The following is an 18,702-nucleotide window of genomic DNA, read 5'->3' as shown; positions in this document are numbered from 1 at the left end:
CAGACTATAAATTCACATTTGATAATATCACAATTTAATAGTATAATTCAAATGTGTGTTACTGTTGCTGTCCTTACGGGAAATTATGTTTTTTTTTTTCTTTTTCATCAACGTATTTTAAGGAGTGGCACAAATACAGGGTGGGTGGTGCATGGTGTCTATTCAAATGCACAACTTCCAAGTGATGTACTGAACGCCATGTACCATGAAATTGCAATGTACTATTTTACGCCAAGGGCATGTACAGTACAGTAGGTGCACTGACTCGGTCACAGCATTGTTCGCGAGAAGACACACTAGGTGACAGCCAGGATGACAAAAGGAAAGTGTGAAGAGTATTCCATCTGTTACTCTCTTTCAAATGACAGAAGGCAGTATGGAAGTATACATTGACATTGACATACTTTTGTTATTTGAGGACATAAAAGATGACCTAGAATGGATAATTAACTGCATCCATTTATTGCTTTTTTGCTTACTTCATCAGTTACAATTTCCAACTCATGAGCAGAACACGACAGAATGTTCCTCTTCCTTCTCTTTCTGTTCTGGTTTCCGTTTCTGCACTTTCTGGCACATCGTGTTTGACTTAAAATGTTGAATGAAAAAAAAGTATAGCCGTACACTCATAGCTGCGGACACAGAGACACCAACGTTTCGGATAGATAATACTGCCTTAATTTTTCAAGGTGACTTTAAATTGTGGCAAAGATTTATGCACGTTCCTTAGTAAATACGGTATACCATACTAAAAACTATACAAAACTTGCCCATACCCGTGCAGGCTTAAGAACAGCCACACACGCAGGCACGTGAGGCGGCTGTATGGCTCACAGTAGCCTACTGTATACTCTTATCTCCCCCTCTCTCTCCCTCCCTCCGCCACTCACATTGGCTCGTGTCGTGTGACAAACCTGTTATGAGATGCTCAGCCTATCACTGTGCATAATGTGTCCTCAGACTCCTCACACATTCCGAGGACTCTAGATTTAGTAGTTAGATAGCACTAAAAGTGCTTCTTTGGCTCGTATTCACAGAGCTCCAGACCTCCAGAGCAACATTAGTGACTTCAGGGCAACCAGTTTGGTGCTAAATCACTTTAGGCGCTACATACATACAGTAGCTGCATTCACACTCGCAGCGACAAAAGCAACAAAACAACCAAGCGTGGTGAGCTATATAGTAGTTTTCAACCCTTTTCATATCAAGGTCCATTATTTATTCTGCATTTGAGCCTTGTACGGACCACCATTTGATGACATTTATCATCTCAGACCCAAAACTTCTCATCGTTGGATAAGATTTTGTCCACAATTCTGTGCTGCATTGATGTGGTAGCATAGGAGAAATAACAGGCAAACGTTGATCAAAATAACAATTCTTTGTGTAGACTTGTACATTAAGTAATGCAGATGTTTAATAACAGCTCTTGAGAAAATGTAACCAAATGGAATTAAATTTGGTTTCAATTTACACTCTCAAGAGTTAAAGATCTACAAGGGTCCATTTGGTTACCAACTCTCTATCATTTAGCTGGGGACCACCTAGAACCTCCTCAAGGGCCACTGGTGGTCCCCGGACCACTGGTCGAAAACCACTGAGCTACACGGTCGCTACACTAAGGAACAAAGAACTTCCTGACGCCAAGAATCAACGACAAAAAAGATGGCAGCGTGGACGGAGCCTGCAGCTTTACTGTACCTGTCACAGGCTTGTCCCTCCACGTTTGGCCTGCAGTGACACCCTCCATCCAGCGGGGAGCAGTCTCTCACACTACCACGGGGGTCACACTCGCATGGCCTGCAGAGGAAAGGCGATGAGGACGTTACAAAGCACACAGCCAGGACGATCACATGGACACACTGCATGAGCTAGACCAGAGCCAAATTCCAATACGCCAAATCTCGGCCACTCACTCACTCCAGCATGGTGGTGTGGTACCTGTTGAAATATGTGACAATCGTGTAGACGTCACATAATGTTAGTGTCCGAATGCTAATTATTGCAGTATCACATATTTCGACAGGTCACCAATTTCACCGTAATTTGCCATGCTCGAGAGTGAGCGAGTGGCCGAGATTTTGGGTATTGGAATTTGGCCCAGGGGTTCTCAACCCGAGACACGGCCGAAGCCTTTCCGAGGGTGCCCAGCCAATAACGTTGAGAACCCCTGAGCTGGACAATGTGTTAATGTGCAAGCTCACAGCGCGCCACCAAGTGACGCGCTGTGAGCTTGTATATATCTGCTATTTTGAATGGTGTTCTAAATCCTAAAAGAAATTCTGGAAAACGTAACATTGTATATATATTAAGATTTGAGCTATAACTCAAATCCAAAATGACACAGCTAGTCAGCTACATGCGTCCAGGAAATTGCAGAGAGAGAGAGAGAGAGAGAGAGAGAGAGAGAGAGAGAGAGAGAGAGGTGATAGAAGGGGTAGTGAGGTAGTGTTTTGAGTTGAGTTGTTTGTGTACTTTTTTGTACACAAACAGTAGAGCAACACAAATATGATTTCCAAAAAATGTAGCAAAAAGGTGCACCTTTATATATATATATATATATATATGTGTGTAAGAGAGAGAGAGAGAGCTAGGGAGAAGCAGCACTAGTCCCTGCCTGCTGGTGCTCATTAGTTCAATTAGTACATGGTACCAGGCAGCTCCATTTACAGTGGAGATATCATCTTCATTACTTTGGCACATTACAAAACTAAAATAAATACATAAATTGAGCTTTTGAAGATGTACAGTTTGATTACCCATTCTCCAAGTTACATTAATAACCCATTAAAACCTGGGAAAGCATCTGTGTCATTTGTTTGCTGTAATATGAGATTAACTTATTTCAGAATACTCTTAGGATTTAGAACAGCGGTTTAAAACAGTTGTTCTGTGCCATTTTGGGGGAAAGTATCTGAATTGAATTGAACTTTGAATCATTTTCAGGGGGTCCCTGGCACAAAACGTCCTTGCGGTGCTGGTGACTGATATTGTCCACTTATACCTTAGGGCAGGGGTTTTCAACCTTTTTATACCAAGTACCACCACAGAATATATCTGGCTCTCCAAGTACCACCATAATAACTGATGTTAAAATACAAGAGCGTAGACCTGCCTCATCCTATTCAGCTATTAACACAGGAGGAAAATGTAATTTATACTTTTTTTTTTGTTCAATTCCCAAGCCAATTTCGCTGCTGCTCTGATGAAACTCTGCCTAATTAGCACAACTGATAATATTTTGAATGCGATTAATCCATCCTCAAATCTTCTATTAACGGCTAGGTATGCTGTCATGCTCATTTCAGCACAACTGGAGAGCCTATTTCAACCAATTGCTTGGTTAGAAGAACTACCTGTATTAATATAAATATTTCATCTTTATTTTTTTCATTTTCCAAAAATAAAAAAAAGTAATGGGGAAAACATGCCCCTCACATATTAGAGGGACAATATCAATCACCAGAACACGATTAATCTAACATGGTTGAAATGGAGTTTGATGTTAAAATGGGCTTATATACCGTATGAAGGCCGGCAGCTAAAATTAATATTTACTGAATTGAGCAACTTAAAAACTGTCTGGGGTGTTCACGAAAGCTTGAGTAGATGATAAAATTACCCACATTTTCTATTAAGTGAAATATGCCTTCAAGTCCAATATCTCTCATGGCCAGCCTATATAACGTCTCTAATGTGGGAGGCCATAATCATTATGGATTGCACCTCAATATTTCACTGCTTAGTGAAATCCTCGAGACGTACAGTATATTCTGGTCTATTTCATCATTATTCACCATTATGTCTGCCATTATTACAAGGCACATTTGATTACAACTTAAGCTGCTAGATTAGATTCTGGACACAATCACAACAACAACAAAAGCCAATATGGGGCTGTCACAACAACCTTGACAGGTGCCACATCTGTCCTACTCCTCTTATTTGATCACCTTCATTGATTGATTGTTCCTTTTCCTCCAAGAAAGAATCAGTTTTTCCTATTTAACGAGGTGCCATTATTAGGAATAATGTAATTATCCCCAAGGCAAAGCAGTCTACCTGGTTGTGCTCCACTGGTCTGAGTAATTCACACACCTCACCTCAACCCGGGCTGTCTATACACGCTGCTTCTCAATGTGCGGTCCGGCTAAATGATTGATCGTTGGGGAGCAAATGGAACCTTATGGGTCTGTAGCTCCGGGAGCATACACACAAGAAGGAACCGAATGGACCCTTAAGGCTCCATTTGTACACCAGCTCTCCGAGTTAAATATTAGACTAAATGATCTGTCCCTCCTTTCCAAGAGGCGCCCTGGATTCAGTGGTGGAAAGGAACATTTGGAAAGTAGGCCACATTTACCCAAGTACAGCACTTATGTACAATTTTAATTTTGTGGTATTTTGTTTTCAACTTTAGTTGAGAGCGTCCATTTTCCAATACTATACTACATCCAATACTACACCACAACATCTCAGAGGGAAATATTGTACTGTTTACTCTACTATTTGATAGCTTGAGTTACAACTTACTTGTAACTAAAGCACACATACAGTACAACCAATACCAAACATACATTAGCCACTTAACACTATTTTATAGTTGAACATTTTGAAAATGGCTCACACGTCTTTTTTTACTTTGGCACTGTAAGTATGTGCCAATTCTGTTGTACTTCAAGTGAAATTGTGAACGTATACAATGTATTGTTATACTGCGGTGTTCCTTCCTACTTATTATTGCAAGTAAATCTGAGCACATCTTCCACAAGAGACTACATGTGAAGGGGAAAGAGAGTGTGATGGATTGGTCGTGAGGAGGGGAAAACAGTCTAAAAGTGAACATTTGAATAATGTGTCAAACATAAATGTTGCCAGTGTTTGTGAGTAAGTAGTCCAGCCTCTCCTTATCGCCCCTGGTCAGAGTGAAGGAGACCAGTTCAACTAAGGATGCAGTGTATGAAGTAGACCTCTGAGCTTTGATTTATGGCAACGTTGAGCAAACCTCTACAGACGTAGCGGGCAGGGTGCGCAGGTCCAGTTAAGTACGGGTAATTTCCACATTATTAATGTTGTTTACACCTTTCCACCAGCTCTGTCCCACATAGTCTATGATGAAAACTGTTGGTATGGTAACTGATTATATATTACTAGATTTTCATGCGACAAAAATGATCTAGAATTCGCTTGAATTGCCGTGAAATGCTCGGGTGCATTCACGCCGGAAAGTGACAATTTCGCTTTAAGCAATGTTTCTCCCAGGCTTTCCCTCTTTGGCTGAGATTGCTTGAGTTGAAACTGTACGAATCATACAATTCATGCTTTACTGCAGTGGTTTTCAACCTTTTTCATATCAAGGCCCATTATTGATTCGGCATTTGAGCCATGGACCACCATTTGATGAGATTTAGCCTAGCAGACCCAAAACTAAAGAATATTTTGTTGTTGTTGTTGTTGTATACGATTTTGATGTGGTACCATAGTAGAGATTAACCTGACTCCGCCAAGAGGGGCAGTAGAGAGTACACAGGGGGAACCTATGTACTCTCTACTGCCCCATCTGGCGGAGTCAGGTTAAGTAGAGAGAACAGTTAGATCAAAAGAATATACAAATCTACATTCTCTAGACTAATACAGTAGTGTAGACATCTTGTAAATTAAGTAATGCAGATGTTTAACAATAATCTAGAGTTATTGTAGTCATTGCACACTCTCAATAGTTAAAATCTATGAGGGTCCATTCGGTTACCAACTCTTGGATGGAAAAAGTAGGGACCAAGTATAGATCCCCGGAGAATTCCGGTCTTAAGAAAATTGTGTCGGATCCAGTGCGCCTGTGTCTACGTCACTTTAGCTAAATCAGGAGGGTCAACGTTCAAGGCCTAGCTGTAGAGCTAATAATCCATTGTCTGCATGTATAGCAGCTGAAAAGCTGAAATTGTAATGTAATTCACTGCCAGAACAACTTAGCATTCAATGAGCGGGGTAGCATTGAGGTCAGGGAGAGCCATGGATATGTGCTCCTTATGAATATCAATTCACAACATAATTCACACATACACAGACAGACAGACACTATACGGATAAGCACAAGACGCACAAAAACAGACAAAACAAGCACATGCACATGTGTTAACCCATTCTGACCTGAGATCAGATTCATACGAGGTTTCCACTGGACACTCACTGGTCTGATGAACCCATTCTGACCTGAGATCAGATTCTAAAAATGTCAGTCGTTCTTCGAATTTTTCAAAAATAGCAGACCTACAAGCTCGTAGCGCGCCACTCGGTGGCGCGCTATGAGCTTGTAGATCTGCTATTTTTCAATAGCTAAAGCACGACATGATGCTAACACCAAAATGAGTTCCCGTTCAGAATGTGTTAAGTACATGTGTGGGTGCAGACACAATTAAGCAAATGGACACATACATACGCGCACGTACGGACACAGGTCATAAAGTTGGAATAATCCTTTAGACATGATCAAAATGCATGCCTTGCGTCATTAAGATCCATGGCATGGAGGAGTCAGTGTACAGTATGTGAATGTGCTGCCTCGCAGATGTTATTCTATATTCTCAGCTAGCACTCATTTGAATTTAATGTTTTGCCCTCCTGACCTCAGCCTTAATGGAGCTGTTTACTTCTCTTTGCCTCATTATGCGTTAAACAGACTTATATAATTTCTGTCAGATAAGTCACGAATAGATTGAACAAAATAAATTGTTATAGAATGAGAATATACAAGTGTGCATATAATATATTATCTTGGCGTTCGGCTCTGCTACATTTTTCTCCCTGCTCGGCGCAATTACACAACCCCATCATTAACCATTAAGAGCAGGGAGATACGGTAGATAACCTAACCACCCCCCAAAGGGGAACAGAAATAGCAGAGCCCACCGGTGGTGCCGGGGTGGCGGTGGGGGCAAACGGCTCATAACGACAACCAGGAACGCAACAGAAGGAATGCAGGAAGATTGCAACCCTGGGGGGAGCTTAAATACCCCGCCCAAATGGTCGGATGATTGCCACGGCGGCGTGTGGCATGTGGGACTTGCATAGCGTTGAGTGATCCCCTCGAGTATATCTGCCAGAAATAACTCCGCAAGCTACGTACAGTACTGTATATGGAGTGGCAGTGGTTCAGGGGTAGAGTGACCGGATGGGAACCGCAAGGTTCCCAGTTCAAACCCTGTGGGCTCCCCCAGAGTTAGTATCGAAGTGTCCTTGAGCAAGACACTGAACCCCTAAGTGCTCCCGATGTGCAGGTTGATGCCGTGCATGGTTAATCGGTGTGTGAATGTGTGTGTGTGTGAATGGGTGAATGTAATGCACAATCTATGTCAATAAATGTATGTATATAAATGCACCATTTACGTATCATTTAGTTAAATATTAAGCAAAACCCATTTAAACCGGGAAAGCATCCGTGTCATTTTAGATTTTGGCGTTAATATATATTTTATAAATAATTGTTTTTTTTTGGGTTTTTTTTAGAGATCTTGAATGTGTGAGAACTACTGATTAAAAAGGCATTTGTAGAATCAACCTCAGGTCTTAATTATGCGCAATGTGTCTCCAAGTGTATATGCATATACTGTACGTGAGCATGTGTGCGTGCGTGTGCGTGCGTCACTCTGTGTGACTCACCTGCAGCCACCGAGGCCAAGGGAGTGGAAGCCAGCCAGACACATGTCGCACTTGTCCCCTGTCACGCCCAGGCGGCACGCGCACCGTCCTCCCGCGTCACACTGTAAGCTCACGGAGCCTGAGGCCGTACAGCGGGGTGATGGATGACAGGCGTGGAGGCAGCGGTGTGGAGATGTGAGGAGGAGTAGATCCACATGAGGAGGCACACAGCCAAATTGAATCAAATAAGACAAGATGAAAGACACGTACTGTACGCAGCGAAGAAATTGACTCAAATTCGAAAAAGTAAAAAGTATCAATTTGTGGAAATCGTTTGGTGTGTTGGGCCTTTTTTTGTAAATTGACGCCCTACTTGATTATACTACACTACAATAAAAGCATCAAAAGTGGCAGATCTGTCAACTTGAATAACGCAGTGTTGATTTTGACTGCAAATTTTGAGTTTTAAAATACAATACAAATACATTAAATACATTTTAAATGAATGAATGTAAGTTGGTTTTCGTGAATACATAATATTAGTTGAATATTCTCAGTTTACAAGTTAATAGCCCTACAATGTCTGTGATCTAACATACATTTCATGCATTCCAAATACACAGCCATAGATCGTATCTTTCCACGCACGGTTAGCAAACTGACCCTGTCTGCATTTAAACTTGTATCACTGCGTGTGCAATCACCCAAAAATTAATTCCTAAAGCTTGGAGTCGTTTGGGAACTAGTTTCATATTCATTTGAAAGTTCTGGCATAAAGCTTACATTTAGTAAAATATCTCTACTTTTCCACGAGCTGCACACGGACAACATTCTCTCCAGCGTAGGCCCAGTGTTGCCAACTCCCCAGTAACAGAAGTAGCTAGTGGCTCTTTGAAAAGTCTTTAGAAGTTGCTAGCGGTGGGATATGCGCGCCCCTAGCGACTTTTAGGCGCCCCCTAGCAACAACAATATGGAGAAACTTCATCGATCATCTGAGTTCATGAATTTGCTAAAACTTTAGAAAGCAATTTTAGCATTCTAGGGCATCACAGAAAAAGTGAAACCAAGAGTCACTTGTCCAATGGACAAGTAAAATGTTGATGCACTTGTCCGGAAAGATTTATTACTTTAATGCCTTGATGTCAAGCCCTGTATTAGTCGACAAAATCAACACTGGAATAACGGTGCGATGCGACAGGTCTTGAGCTCGTAGGTCTGCTAGTGCTACTTTTGCTATTTTTTTAATTTGAATACTGAAAAGTAACAGTTTTGAGGTTTCCACCTGGCCGACGGAGACAAAATACTCTCTTATTAGTAAAAGTACATCCTATATTCAAAAATGTACTTACAGTACGTAGTTCAGACTAGTCATTGGTCCGACAAACGACAACCCACCTCAAACCCTAACCTAACCATAACCGCAAGCACGGGAGCAGCGCATGTCCGACATGCGGACACATGTTGTGTTGACATCATATACTTTCAGTATTCATAATGCAGAATGTCCTTGTCCCATATGTAGTACTCTTTTCAAAATGTGTATATTGCTTAACCATTTTCAACCAACAAATACTTTTGTAGTTTTACTCAAGAAGAAAATCTAAACACAGGACTTTTACTTGTAACAGATAAGAGTATTTCTACATTGTGGTATTGCTACTTTTACTTAAGCAAAAAAAAAGGTGTACATGTTCCACTTCCACCATTGCATCATCAGAGTGCATCAAGTCCCTTCAGTGTAATGTTAATAACATATCCTGAAGGCCACATCAGAATATCTGAGCACCCCATTACCAAAGACATGCTCAGGAAGCCTCCGCAATGGGCTTGGAAGGGCGGAATAGCCTGGCAGCCATAGCACTGATGTTCAATAATAACTCACACAGGTGTGGTTAATGGAGGGGGGGAGCAGTATCTATATACAGCTTATCAGCTGAACAAAAGTCACTTCAAACTCTACACAAAGGACAGCACAATGCCAATAGGAAGGGGGTGTGTGTTCGTGTGTGTGTGTGCGCGTGCGTACGATAAGTGAGAGTAACTAACAATAAAAATATGGTAATAACTAAGCTTTTCATCCAGTTTATTTCATTTGAATGTGAAATATCCCTTTACTTGTTTGCAGTGTTTTAACCCATTCTGGGAACCCCTTTTGATGTTTTAAGCATCATGTTATACTTTAGCTGTTGAAAAATAGCAGATCTACACACTCATAGGAGCGAGCTTGTAGATCTGTTATTTTTATTCTAGAAATCGCCAATGTTCCAATCGGGATCACCGGATAATCAGAAAAGACCTACGAACATCGCACGTCTTGTCAAAACCATGGAGAGCTCTGTAGATTTAGAGTTATTCAGCTTTTTAGTCCGCCTGTATACAAGAAGTGAGCTTGTAGATCTGCTATTTTTCAATATCTAAAGTATAATCCTTAAAACACCAAAAGGGGTTCTCGCCCAAAATGGGTTAAATGTTGTAATCGTGACAGCCCTAGTTGTGCATATATAGCCCATATATTGTACCGTTGCTGGCAGGGGTCCTGTGTGGATGCTCGGTAGTGGTTTCTCATATATAGCCCATGTTTTACCATTGCTGTTGTAGAGGCAGGCCAGGCAGGGGTCCTGTGTGGATGCTCTGTAGTGGTTCTCATATATAGCCCATGTCTTACCGTTGCTGATGCAGAGGCAGGCCAGGCAGGGGTCCTGTGTGGATGCTCTGTAGTGGTTCTCATATATAGCCCATGTCTTACCGTTGCTGTTGCAGAGGCAGGCCAGGCAGGGGTCCTGTGTGGATGCTCTGTAGTGGTTCTCTCTGCAGTGCTCGCAGTGGGCTCCGTCCGTGTTGTCCGCGCACTTCACACAACGCCCACCGCTCCCCGTGCTCCTGTACTGCTCCATGTCCAACACGCACTCCTCTGATCTGCCGCTGCAGTTGCACTCTGGGAAAACACAAAAGGTAGAGAGAGAGAGCCTCATGGTTAATGCATGGCCTAGGCCTATACTACTCAAACATGGAAGTCATACACACGCTCCGTGACGCATGGGTCGACTCCAAGGCCCCAGTGAGGCTCTCCAACGTTGAGGCGCTCGGCCCTAGTGGTAAGATGAGGGACTGCAGGCGGACCCGTGGATTCACGACAGGGAAACCCCGTGCAGCTGGGCTTTAACATTGAGTGCTCGGTTGCACTTCCGCATTTGACCACCAAAATGTGGTGGTCAAATGCGGAAGTAGACGGTTCTTCCGGGTGTTTCAAAACGCCACTGAGCAACTTCAACTTCCACTATCGCCCCGATTCAGTCTCTATCCTTCTTTATACTCTATGGCGTTTTTGGGTCACGGAGTAAATGTCCCCTTTTTCCTACAAATATATTATACATTAAAAGCGATGAAAAACAAAAAAATATATGTATAGTAGTGAAAATAGCACATACACAAACTCAACGCGGCACAAAGCGACACGTTGAGAGCTTGTAGATCTGCTATTTTCACTAGTTTGGGTCCCAGGAAAACATCTAATTTATTTGGAAACCACTGAGAATCCCATATGCGCCTCCTACATGACAGAGGATTGTAGATGTTCTTTTAGGATATTCCATATAATTACAAGTTATTACAATTATTTGGTCTAATTCAAAACAGAAAATGGACATTGACTTTTTTTTGGTAACCATCAAAATAATCCAATGGTTCTTTTTAAGTGGATTGTGACAACAAAAAAGTTTTTGTAATTTTACTTAATTTCTTTAGGTTTTCTGAGCTCAATTGCACCCAAAAAACCTGAACTTTTCACATTCAGTAGATTTTCTGTGGTCTGGGTTTTTCTGGCTCAAACAAGTGCTCTGATTTTCCTGCCGACTGTGATGTCACAGCCAGCAAATCTGCCAGCAAATGTCACTGTTTTGCCTGTTTTCATTGCAGCTCAAAAGGCTTTACAGACACAGAAGTGGGTGTAAATTGAGGTCATAAAACCTAAAAGAAAAACGAAAAAAGTCAAATTAATGTCATGAAACTTTTAAACCTGTGTGATCAATCATGCTGAAAGTTGATTATAAAAATGCAACAACAAACGGACCAAACATTCCATACTCACGCACTGAAAATAGAAGGTCTACAAGCTCACAACGCAGAGTGAGCTTGAAGATCGGTTATTTTGTCCCGCTTTTGTACAGTACGTCGGTTATGAGGAAGGCCCCATCTTTCCGAAACACGTCCGTTGTCCGTCAGAGGTAAATAAACCAAGTGAAAAGGACATTTCTTATAGGCTATTCCTTTAATCCCATTTGTACGTTTGAGCCTTGCACCTATAAAACGAGTTTCTCTTTCTCTCGCTTACATACATCAGCATGACATAAACCAGGCTATACGTAAGAGGAGAGAGAAGGGAAACAAGGGGAGGCAGAGAGAGAGGGGAGACAGACAGACAGACAAGTGGAGAGGGGAAAAAACAATGAGAAAATCAATGAGAGAGAGTGAGAGAGAAAAACATTAAAGAGACAGAAATAGACGGAGAGAAGGGAGAAGGGAGGCGGGTGTACTGTATATATGCACTGTATATGAGAGATTATGCGTTCTGGGATTGGATCATAATTTAGGGGCTCGTTGCTATAATCTCATTTCACAGAGGCCTCTAATGAGGAGCCAATCGTCTGTCAGGGGGCACTTAGATAACAGTAATGCATGTTTATACAAGAGGAAATTACTCAGCTGATAACACACACACACCCGCTACCCTCATACCCTTTTCAACATCAAATCCCTCCTTACCCTAAGGGGGGATTTAGGGGGGAATTGCCCATTTTATTACGAATCAAAGCTCTCTGTTGAGTTGGCAATAGACATATGAATATTTTATGGCTCCATGTTGCTGGGGAATATGAGTGACGCTCATGCGTTTTATTACATGGGAAGAGAGAGAACCATCATTAGTCGCCTTTGGACAAATATGAGGAGAACGCTCATACTCATGATTAATTAGCATACAAATGGATTTGGGGGAAAATTTATAAAAAAGTGTTTTCTCGATTGTAACAAAGGAATGTTTTGAAGCAATGTCGAGGGAATCACACTTGTGGTTAATTTATTTTGTACTATGAGGACACTTGATGTGTCAATTGTGTATCAGATGTTATTGTTGTGCCAAATAGTTATGCCAGTTATGAAATTGCCGTCCAAGGAAAAGATGCCCCCCCCCCCCGCATCTCTCTCCCCGTTTCCTCATGTCTACCTACTGTGATCTATCAATAAAGGCAAAAAAGCCCCAAAAATATCTTTCAAAAAAAGAAGAAATGCTGACACTCAATACTGATAATAGTTTTTCACTGCTTCAGAATGACGAGTAACGGCAGGAAAAGGTGCTGACATCACATCATCATAGAATCCAGAGTGTATGAGGGTAATGGAATGGGGCACATGCCAAACAGTGCCAAAGGCCCATAATCAAAGCATGGTCAGAAACAAAGGCTATTCAATTGACCAAGTCTTGAACTATTCAAAAGGTAACTGAAGATATAAGCCCTACTTTTGAGTGCGGGATGGAGGGAATTTCATCGTTCAAGGAGAACGAAACTCTAGGCAGTCTACAGGGCAATTTTGTGAGTTTGCTCACCTCTAAAAAGTTTGCAAATTATGAAAGGTAAAAACACGCCAGGCATAACTTGGTACATTGTAATGCAGGGAACAACACTATTACAACTTAATGTCAAAACAGTTTGGGACACAGTAGTTTCCACCCAACAGCGACGATATGATCAAAACTAACTTGGTTTGCTAAAACTTGGCAGACCCCGATTTAAATTCAGGAGCACATTTTAAAATAGGAAGCTGTATGGTGCCTGTCAGCCAGCCCACTAGCTTCACTTCATTCAATGTCAAATCTTGTCAGTAACGTCTCACGAAGGTATTTGGAAAGGCCCAATTTGCTGCAGCAACAAAAATCAATATGCCCTGAAACACTACCCAATAGGCCCTAATGAAAGGTGAAGGGCATTTTAATGTTTTAATGCCCTAACAAAAGCACAAAGACGTAGCACCCAAACGAAACAAACGCATGATATAGTATCGTGTCTTTGTAGTGTTGTGAATGTGAGTTAAGGTGATCGATCGTGATATCGTGATGTGTTATTATACACATTGAGTACATGGCTATGCGTTTTACAGGATATATAACTACTTGTGTTACGTGTCTCTTTATATGGCATGATTTTCTTTATTATTAACCCTTTTAGACCGTACGACGTGTGGGAACGTCATAACTAATCCAACCGACAGATTGCTAGGACGTGTACACACGTGTGTACTGTACACACGTCCTATTGGCATTAAAATGATGAATACAAAATATGAATCTGAGCTGGCAGAAGGCACTGAAAAGCTGCTATTGGGGTGGCTGTCCGAGGGTTTTTAATGTCTGTTCAACTAACTTAATTAGTAATTTGCCCCTCGTAGACTGGGATCCGGTTGTACTCACTCAGACACTCGTTGGCGGAGTCCCCGTTGGCCCGGGCCCACGGCCGGTCCTGGTAAAAGGGGTGACATTTCTGGCAGTCCACGCCCACTGTGTGATGCTGGCACGCACACACCAGGCTCCCGTCGCCCCCCTCCACGCACTCACTGCCGTGGCCGTTACACTTACACCTGGAGGAGACACGGAGACACAGCTAGAATGAAGCGGGTTCTCAAACTTTTATAAGATGTACATCCTATATATATATTTTATATATTACATTTTATATGTTACATTTAAGCACAAATTAATCTTCTCTTCTGGTGGTCCCTGCCACAAAATCTTTTCGTGGTCCGCGGCAAAATATACGAATTAATTTGGGGGTCCTTTACAAGAAAAGGTTTGAAATAATGTGAGTGAACATGTGAAGGACCATATACGCCCCGAGTTTGTTGTTCTTAGTTTTTGTGTGATTAATTCCACGACAATATATATATATATATATACAGTATGAACTGTCTGTGTCATGAGTACGTTCTCACAGAAACAGAACATTATGTCAGTTCTTCTGAGGTTCTGCGTCATGAATAAAGGCAAACAGCCTGTATGTATCATTCAGCTAAATGAAACTGTATGAGTTTAAAGGTGAAATGTTTGCCTGCAAATATTTTCATGATAAGTAATAACTGTCTTTCTCACACGATCATGTAGATATTAAGAATAGGCTTATTGTAGATCACACGTTATTGTTAATACGTAGGTTTCAATTGGATTATTATTCATAATGCCCAAACACACAAAAATAAGATCTACACCAACATGTCACGAATGCGATGCGTTGTGGGCTTGTGCATCTGCTATTTTTTACTTTTGCACGGCACCGTAACTTTTCAATGAACATTCATTGTATCTCTGGTATCTGGGCACACACAAAAACACAGTGTCCCTCCAAGCACATACACATAACGTCATTATGTCCAATTCAAAACTGTTACTTTGCAGGATAAAAAAAACAAAAGCATGAACAAGTAGGACGTTAATTTACCAAAAAAACCCCACAAAATGTTAGAATATGCACACACACACACACACACACACACACACACACACACACACGAGAGAGTGAGAAGGTATTTTGGGTGTGAGGAGTTGTCACTTTCCATTAGGTTTTCCCTGGCATAAACATAGCGTGGGATCAGGCACAGTGTTTATCCCCCTCAGTGACTCCACGGTGTGAGTGTGTGCTGCTGGTGACTCTTGTAAGGCACCAGCTGTCCCTGAAACTAAAGAGCTGCAAACACTTCTGCGTTGTGAGTGTGTATGTGTGTGTGGCTGTGTGCACGCATGCATGTAGGCCTATTTGCCAGCCAACCAACATCCACTCATCAGTTAAAAACCTTACAGCTGTGTCTCTTCTACTGTGTCGAGGCTTGTGCTGCAACTCCCATTGCTGATATTACGGCACTTCTACATCCCACTGGAATTTATGAGATAATTGATAAGCATATAATCACCAGATCAAAATGTGGGCGACAGGCTCCCTGACTAATAAAGTGTCTTTTGTCAGCAGCCATTTTGGAAAATGGCAGCCATAGTTTTTTGCATGGCTAACGGGGACAGGGGACAGGGGGCAGTCAATTTGGTGCGTACAAAATGATTGCGCCTCATAATTGTCTCTGTACTTTAAAATAAATGACCAACTGAGGATCAACTTCAGCTGCTTCACTTTCTTCGCCGATTAAGCCTAAATATCTTGGGGACTCTGTTGAAAATATACCACATGAGCATACAATATATGCTCATGTCTTGTGCGATAGCAGCGCAGTGGGTTCTCCATCTACGTACAGTATGTTGTGGAGTTGTGTTGGAGGACAGGGACTTGTCACCGAGAGGCAGATTCTGTCACAATTAGCCAGATGTCCCGGATCCAGATGTGTGCCTGATGCCTGCAGCCCACTTATTTTGGTTGTCAATGAGGTGCCAAGAACAACAACAACAACTACACAGCCCCACACCCATGTTAATCTGGATCAGTCCTTCTCAAGAAACCCATAATAAGACCTGAGATCAGATTCTAAAAATGTCTGTTTGAAAATGACAGTTTCTATGTCAGTCATTCTTCGATTTTTCAAAAGATAGCAGACCTACAAGCTCGTAGCGCGCCACTCGTCGGCGCGCTATGAGCTTGTAGATCTGCTATTTTTCAATAGCTAAATAGCTAAACACCAAAAGGGGTTCCCTCCCAAAATGAGTTAAGGGTCCTTTTCCCCCTGGCCCCTGGACACCACTTTGAGAACCACATGTCTGGTTGATGTCGTCCATTTTTTGGTCGATATCAAATAGATATTTTCGGGATATTGCAACCGAAGTGACCGAGGGGTTTTAGCCACCTTCAACCTGGCGTCCCTAATTGCGGACAAGTAACTGAGATGTGTCCGAAGTAGCTCACAATTGTGAGCTTGCCAAATGCCTATTGCTTTTCATATTTTTTGTATGGGGGCTTAAGTAATAATAATAATACAAAATAAATACAACTTTATTTATATAGCATTCAAGTGCTTTACAGAGCAAAAACATAAAAAATAAAATAAAATCAAAAACATCAAATAACATTAAAATGAGAGCAAAAAACCTAAAACACCATTAAGAAGATAATAGCAAACAATGGCAGCGAATCAGGCATAAATAATGAGTAGATGAAAAATCTATTAAAAGCAAGAGTGAAGAAATAGGTATTGAGCTGTGCTTTAAAGAGGCTGCCTATCTCAGTTTAGTGGGAGTTTATTTATATCCATCTATAAAAACACGATTTGTGTCCCCTTTTCTTTGCTTAAATAAGAAATAATTGACAAAATAAATAACAGTGATCTAGTACTATTCAAAAATGGTCCCGGCATCGTCCCCAGAACCGAAGTGGTCAAAGCTCCAACAACAACCTCAGAACTATATCCTCCTCCTTCACCCATTATCCCTCCAGCTACTGTAGGAGAGACTAATGAAAATGAAGTTCACCTGAACTCCCTCACCGCTATTAAAACAGACACTAAATATGGCCTGTAAAAATCAATACCCGATTATGCAGGTGCTGAGGGAGATGGTGCAGGCCCTGAATGTGTCCTTCAGTTTGTGATGAGAAAAATATTGGAGGTTGTTTATGTTAAGCGGGGACTAAAGAGGCCTTGTGGTTAGAGGGTCCCAGGCCATTGAGGTAGAAAGAGTTGTGTCTATGAGTGCTCAGAAACACCATGTGGGATACCTACTCCTTGGGGTGTTTTTTTTTATGTTTGCACATTATATTAAATTTGTCCACTGAATTTACACCATCCTACTATAGGAGCAGTGAGCAGCCATTCTACAGCAGCTTGGGGAGCCATCACGGTTACAGCCGGGCTACACAAGGCTTTTCAAAGCGGGTGTGCATGCGCGTAATGTACGCAAGCCTGCATAAGCACACACCGAGTATTAGATTCAGTCCTAGTTTAAAGTCTGCTTATGTGGTGCTCGCGTTACCGCGTGCCCATGGTGTAGCCGGTATAATTAATATTAATTGGATCTTTCCAAACACACTGTACGCGCGCAACATACGCACGCTTTGAAATGCCTGGTGTAGCTCGACCATGACGAGGCTTGCTTATGGACACACTATTGGTGGCCCCTGAAAGTGCTTACAGTGTCATCTCTGAGCACAAATACGATAATAACTAATTATTGACCATATGGGGTGAATGGAGACGATATAACTCAATGGCGGCCGACTGGGAGGTTGAGGGTTTCAATCCTTGGCCAAGAAGTCATTCCAAAGAGTATGAAAGGTACCCAGCTAAGCGTTGGGCGTTGTGGGTTCATGCAGGAAAGTCATGGTGCGGTGACATACTATGCCATGTCCATGGGGCCTACCAAGGCTAATCTCCTGAGTCCTGACCTATGGGCCATGTGGCTCCCAGTCCCAGTGCTACTTAAATATACATACAAATATTTCAATACCAGATTATTATGCAGTGTCTGAGAAGAGATGTGCAGGCTATACGAATGTGTGTTCTTCAGTTTGTGAGGAGAAAGACATATTGGAGGGTGTCGATGCTGAACATTGCACGACCAGCATCTGTTCATTTGAGCTATATGGATCAATGCAACCACAGTCGATGTGCATGAGGCTATAAGAATGTGTGAAATAAGAAATTGACGATCCAACAACCTCACAATGCAATACGATCTTGAAATGTTCGCCAAATCTCCACAAATGTTTGAAATAGCAGGCCCATGCAGGCCACAATATATAGGGACTCCCAAGGGTTCATGATGTGGCTATGCTTCCGTCTGCACTGACATATGTTATTCCTCTGTGACAACCTTTGTGAGACCTACAGTACATCTATCTGCAGCTATTTTAGCCTCATGTACTGTACATCTGTTGTGCTATATACTGTATGCTTCTATTTCAACTGCCTCATCCTATTGCCATTTCTTCTAACCATGCACCCAATGCATGTACAGTATGGCTGCATACTGTACATGTAACCAGTACGGTACTGGTTCCCAACCTTCTTAGCTCAAAATAATGTGACATTTGCCCGGGAACCACACCAGTGAAAATGTCAGATCTACAATTACAGTAGCATAGCTTCACA

At 41.9% G+C, this 18,702-nt stretch overlaps 1 protein-coding gene across 3 annotated transcripts in view; it reads right to left on the bottom strand.

Moving 5' to 3' along the window:
* The window catches only part of lamc3 (laminin, gamma 3), a 150,597-nt gene that overhangs the window by 94,073 nt on the left and 37,822 nt on the right, over positions 1 to 18,702 (bottom strand). For all 3 annotated transcript variants that reach the window (XM_080755309.1, XM_080755310.1, XM_080755311.1), the window contains exons 4-7: positions 14,099 to 14,265; positions 10,382 to 10,570; positions 7,657 to 7,774; positions 1,702 to 1,800 (exon numbers count right to left, since the gene is read on the bottom strand). In XM_080755309.1, coding sequence (XP_080611435.1) covers positions 1,702 to 1,800; positions 7,657 to 7,774; positions 10,382 to 10,570; positions 14,099 to 14,265 — 573 coding nt within the window. The remainder of the gene's footprint in view (positions 1 to 1,701; positions 1,801 to 7,656; positions 7,775 to 10,381; positions 10,571 to 14,098; positions 14,266 to 18,702) is intronic.

This window comes from Protomyctophum bolini (genome assembly GCF_963924005.1).
Source record: "Protomyctophum bolini genome assembly, chromosome: 22".
Classification (NCBI taxonomy): Eukaryota; Metazoa; Chordata; class Actinopteri; order Myctophiformes; family Myctophidae; genus Protomyctophum; species Protomyctophum bolini.
Note: the sequence above shows the minus strand (reverse complement) of the source record. Positions and strands in the feature narration are given on the sequence as shown.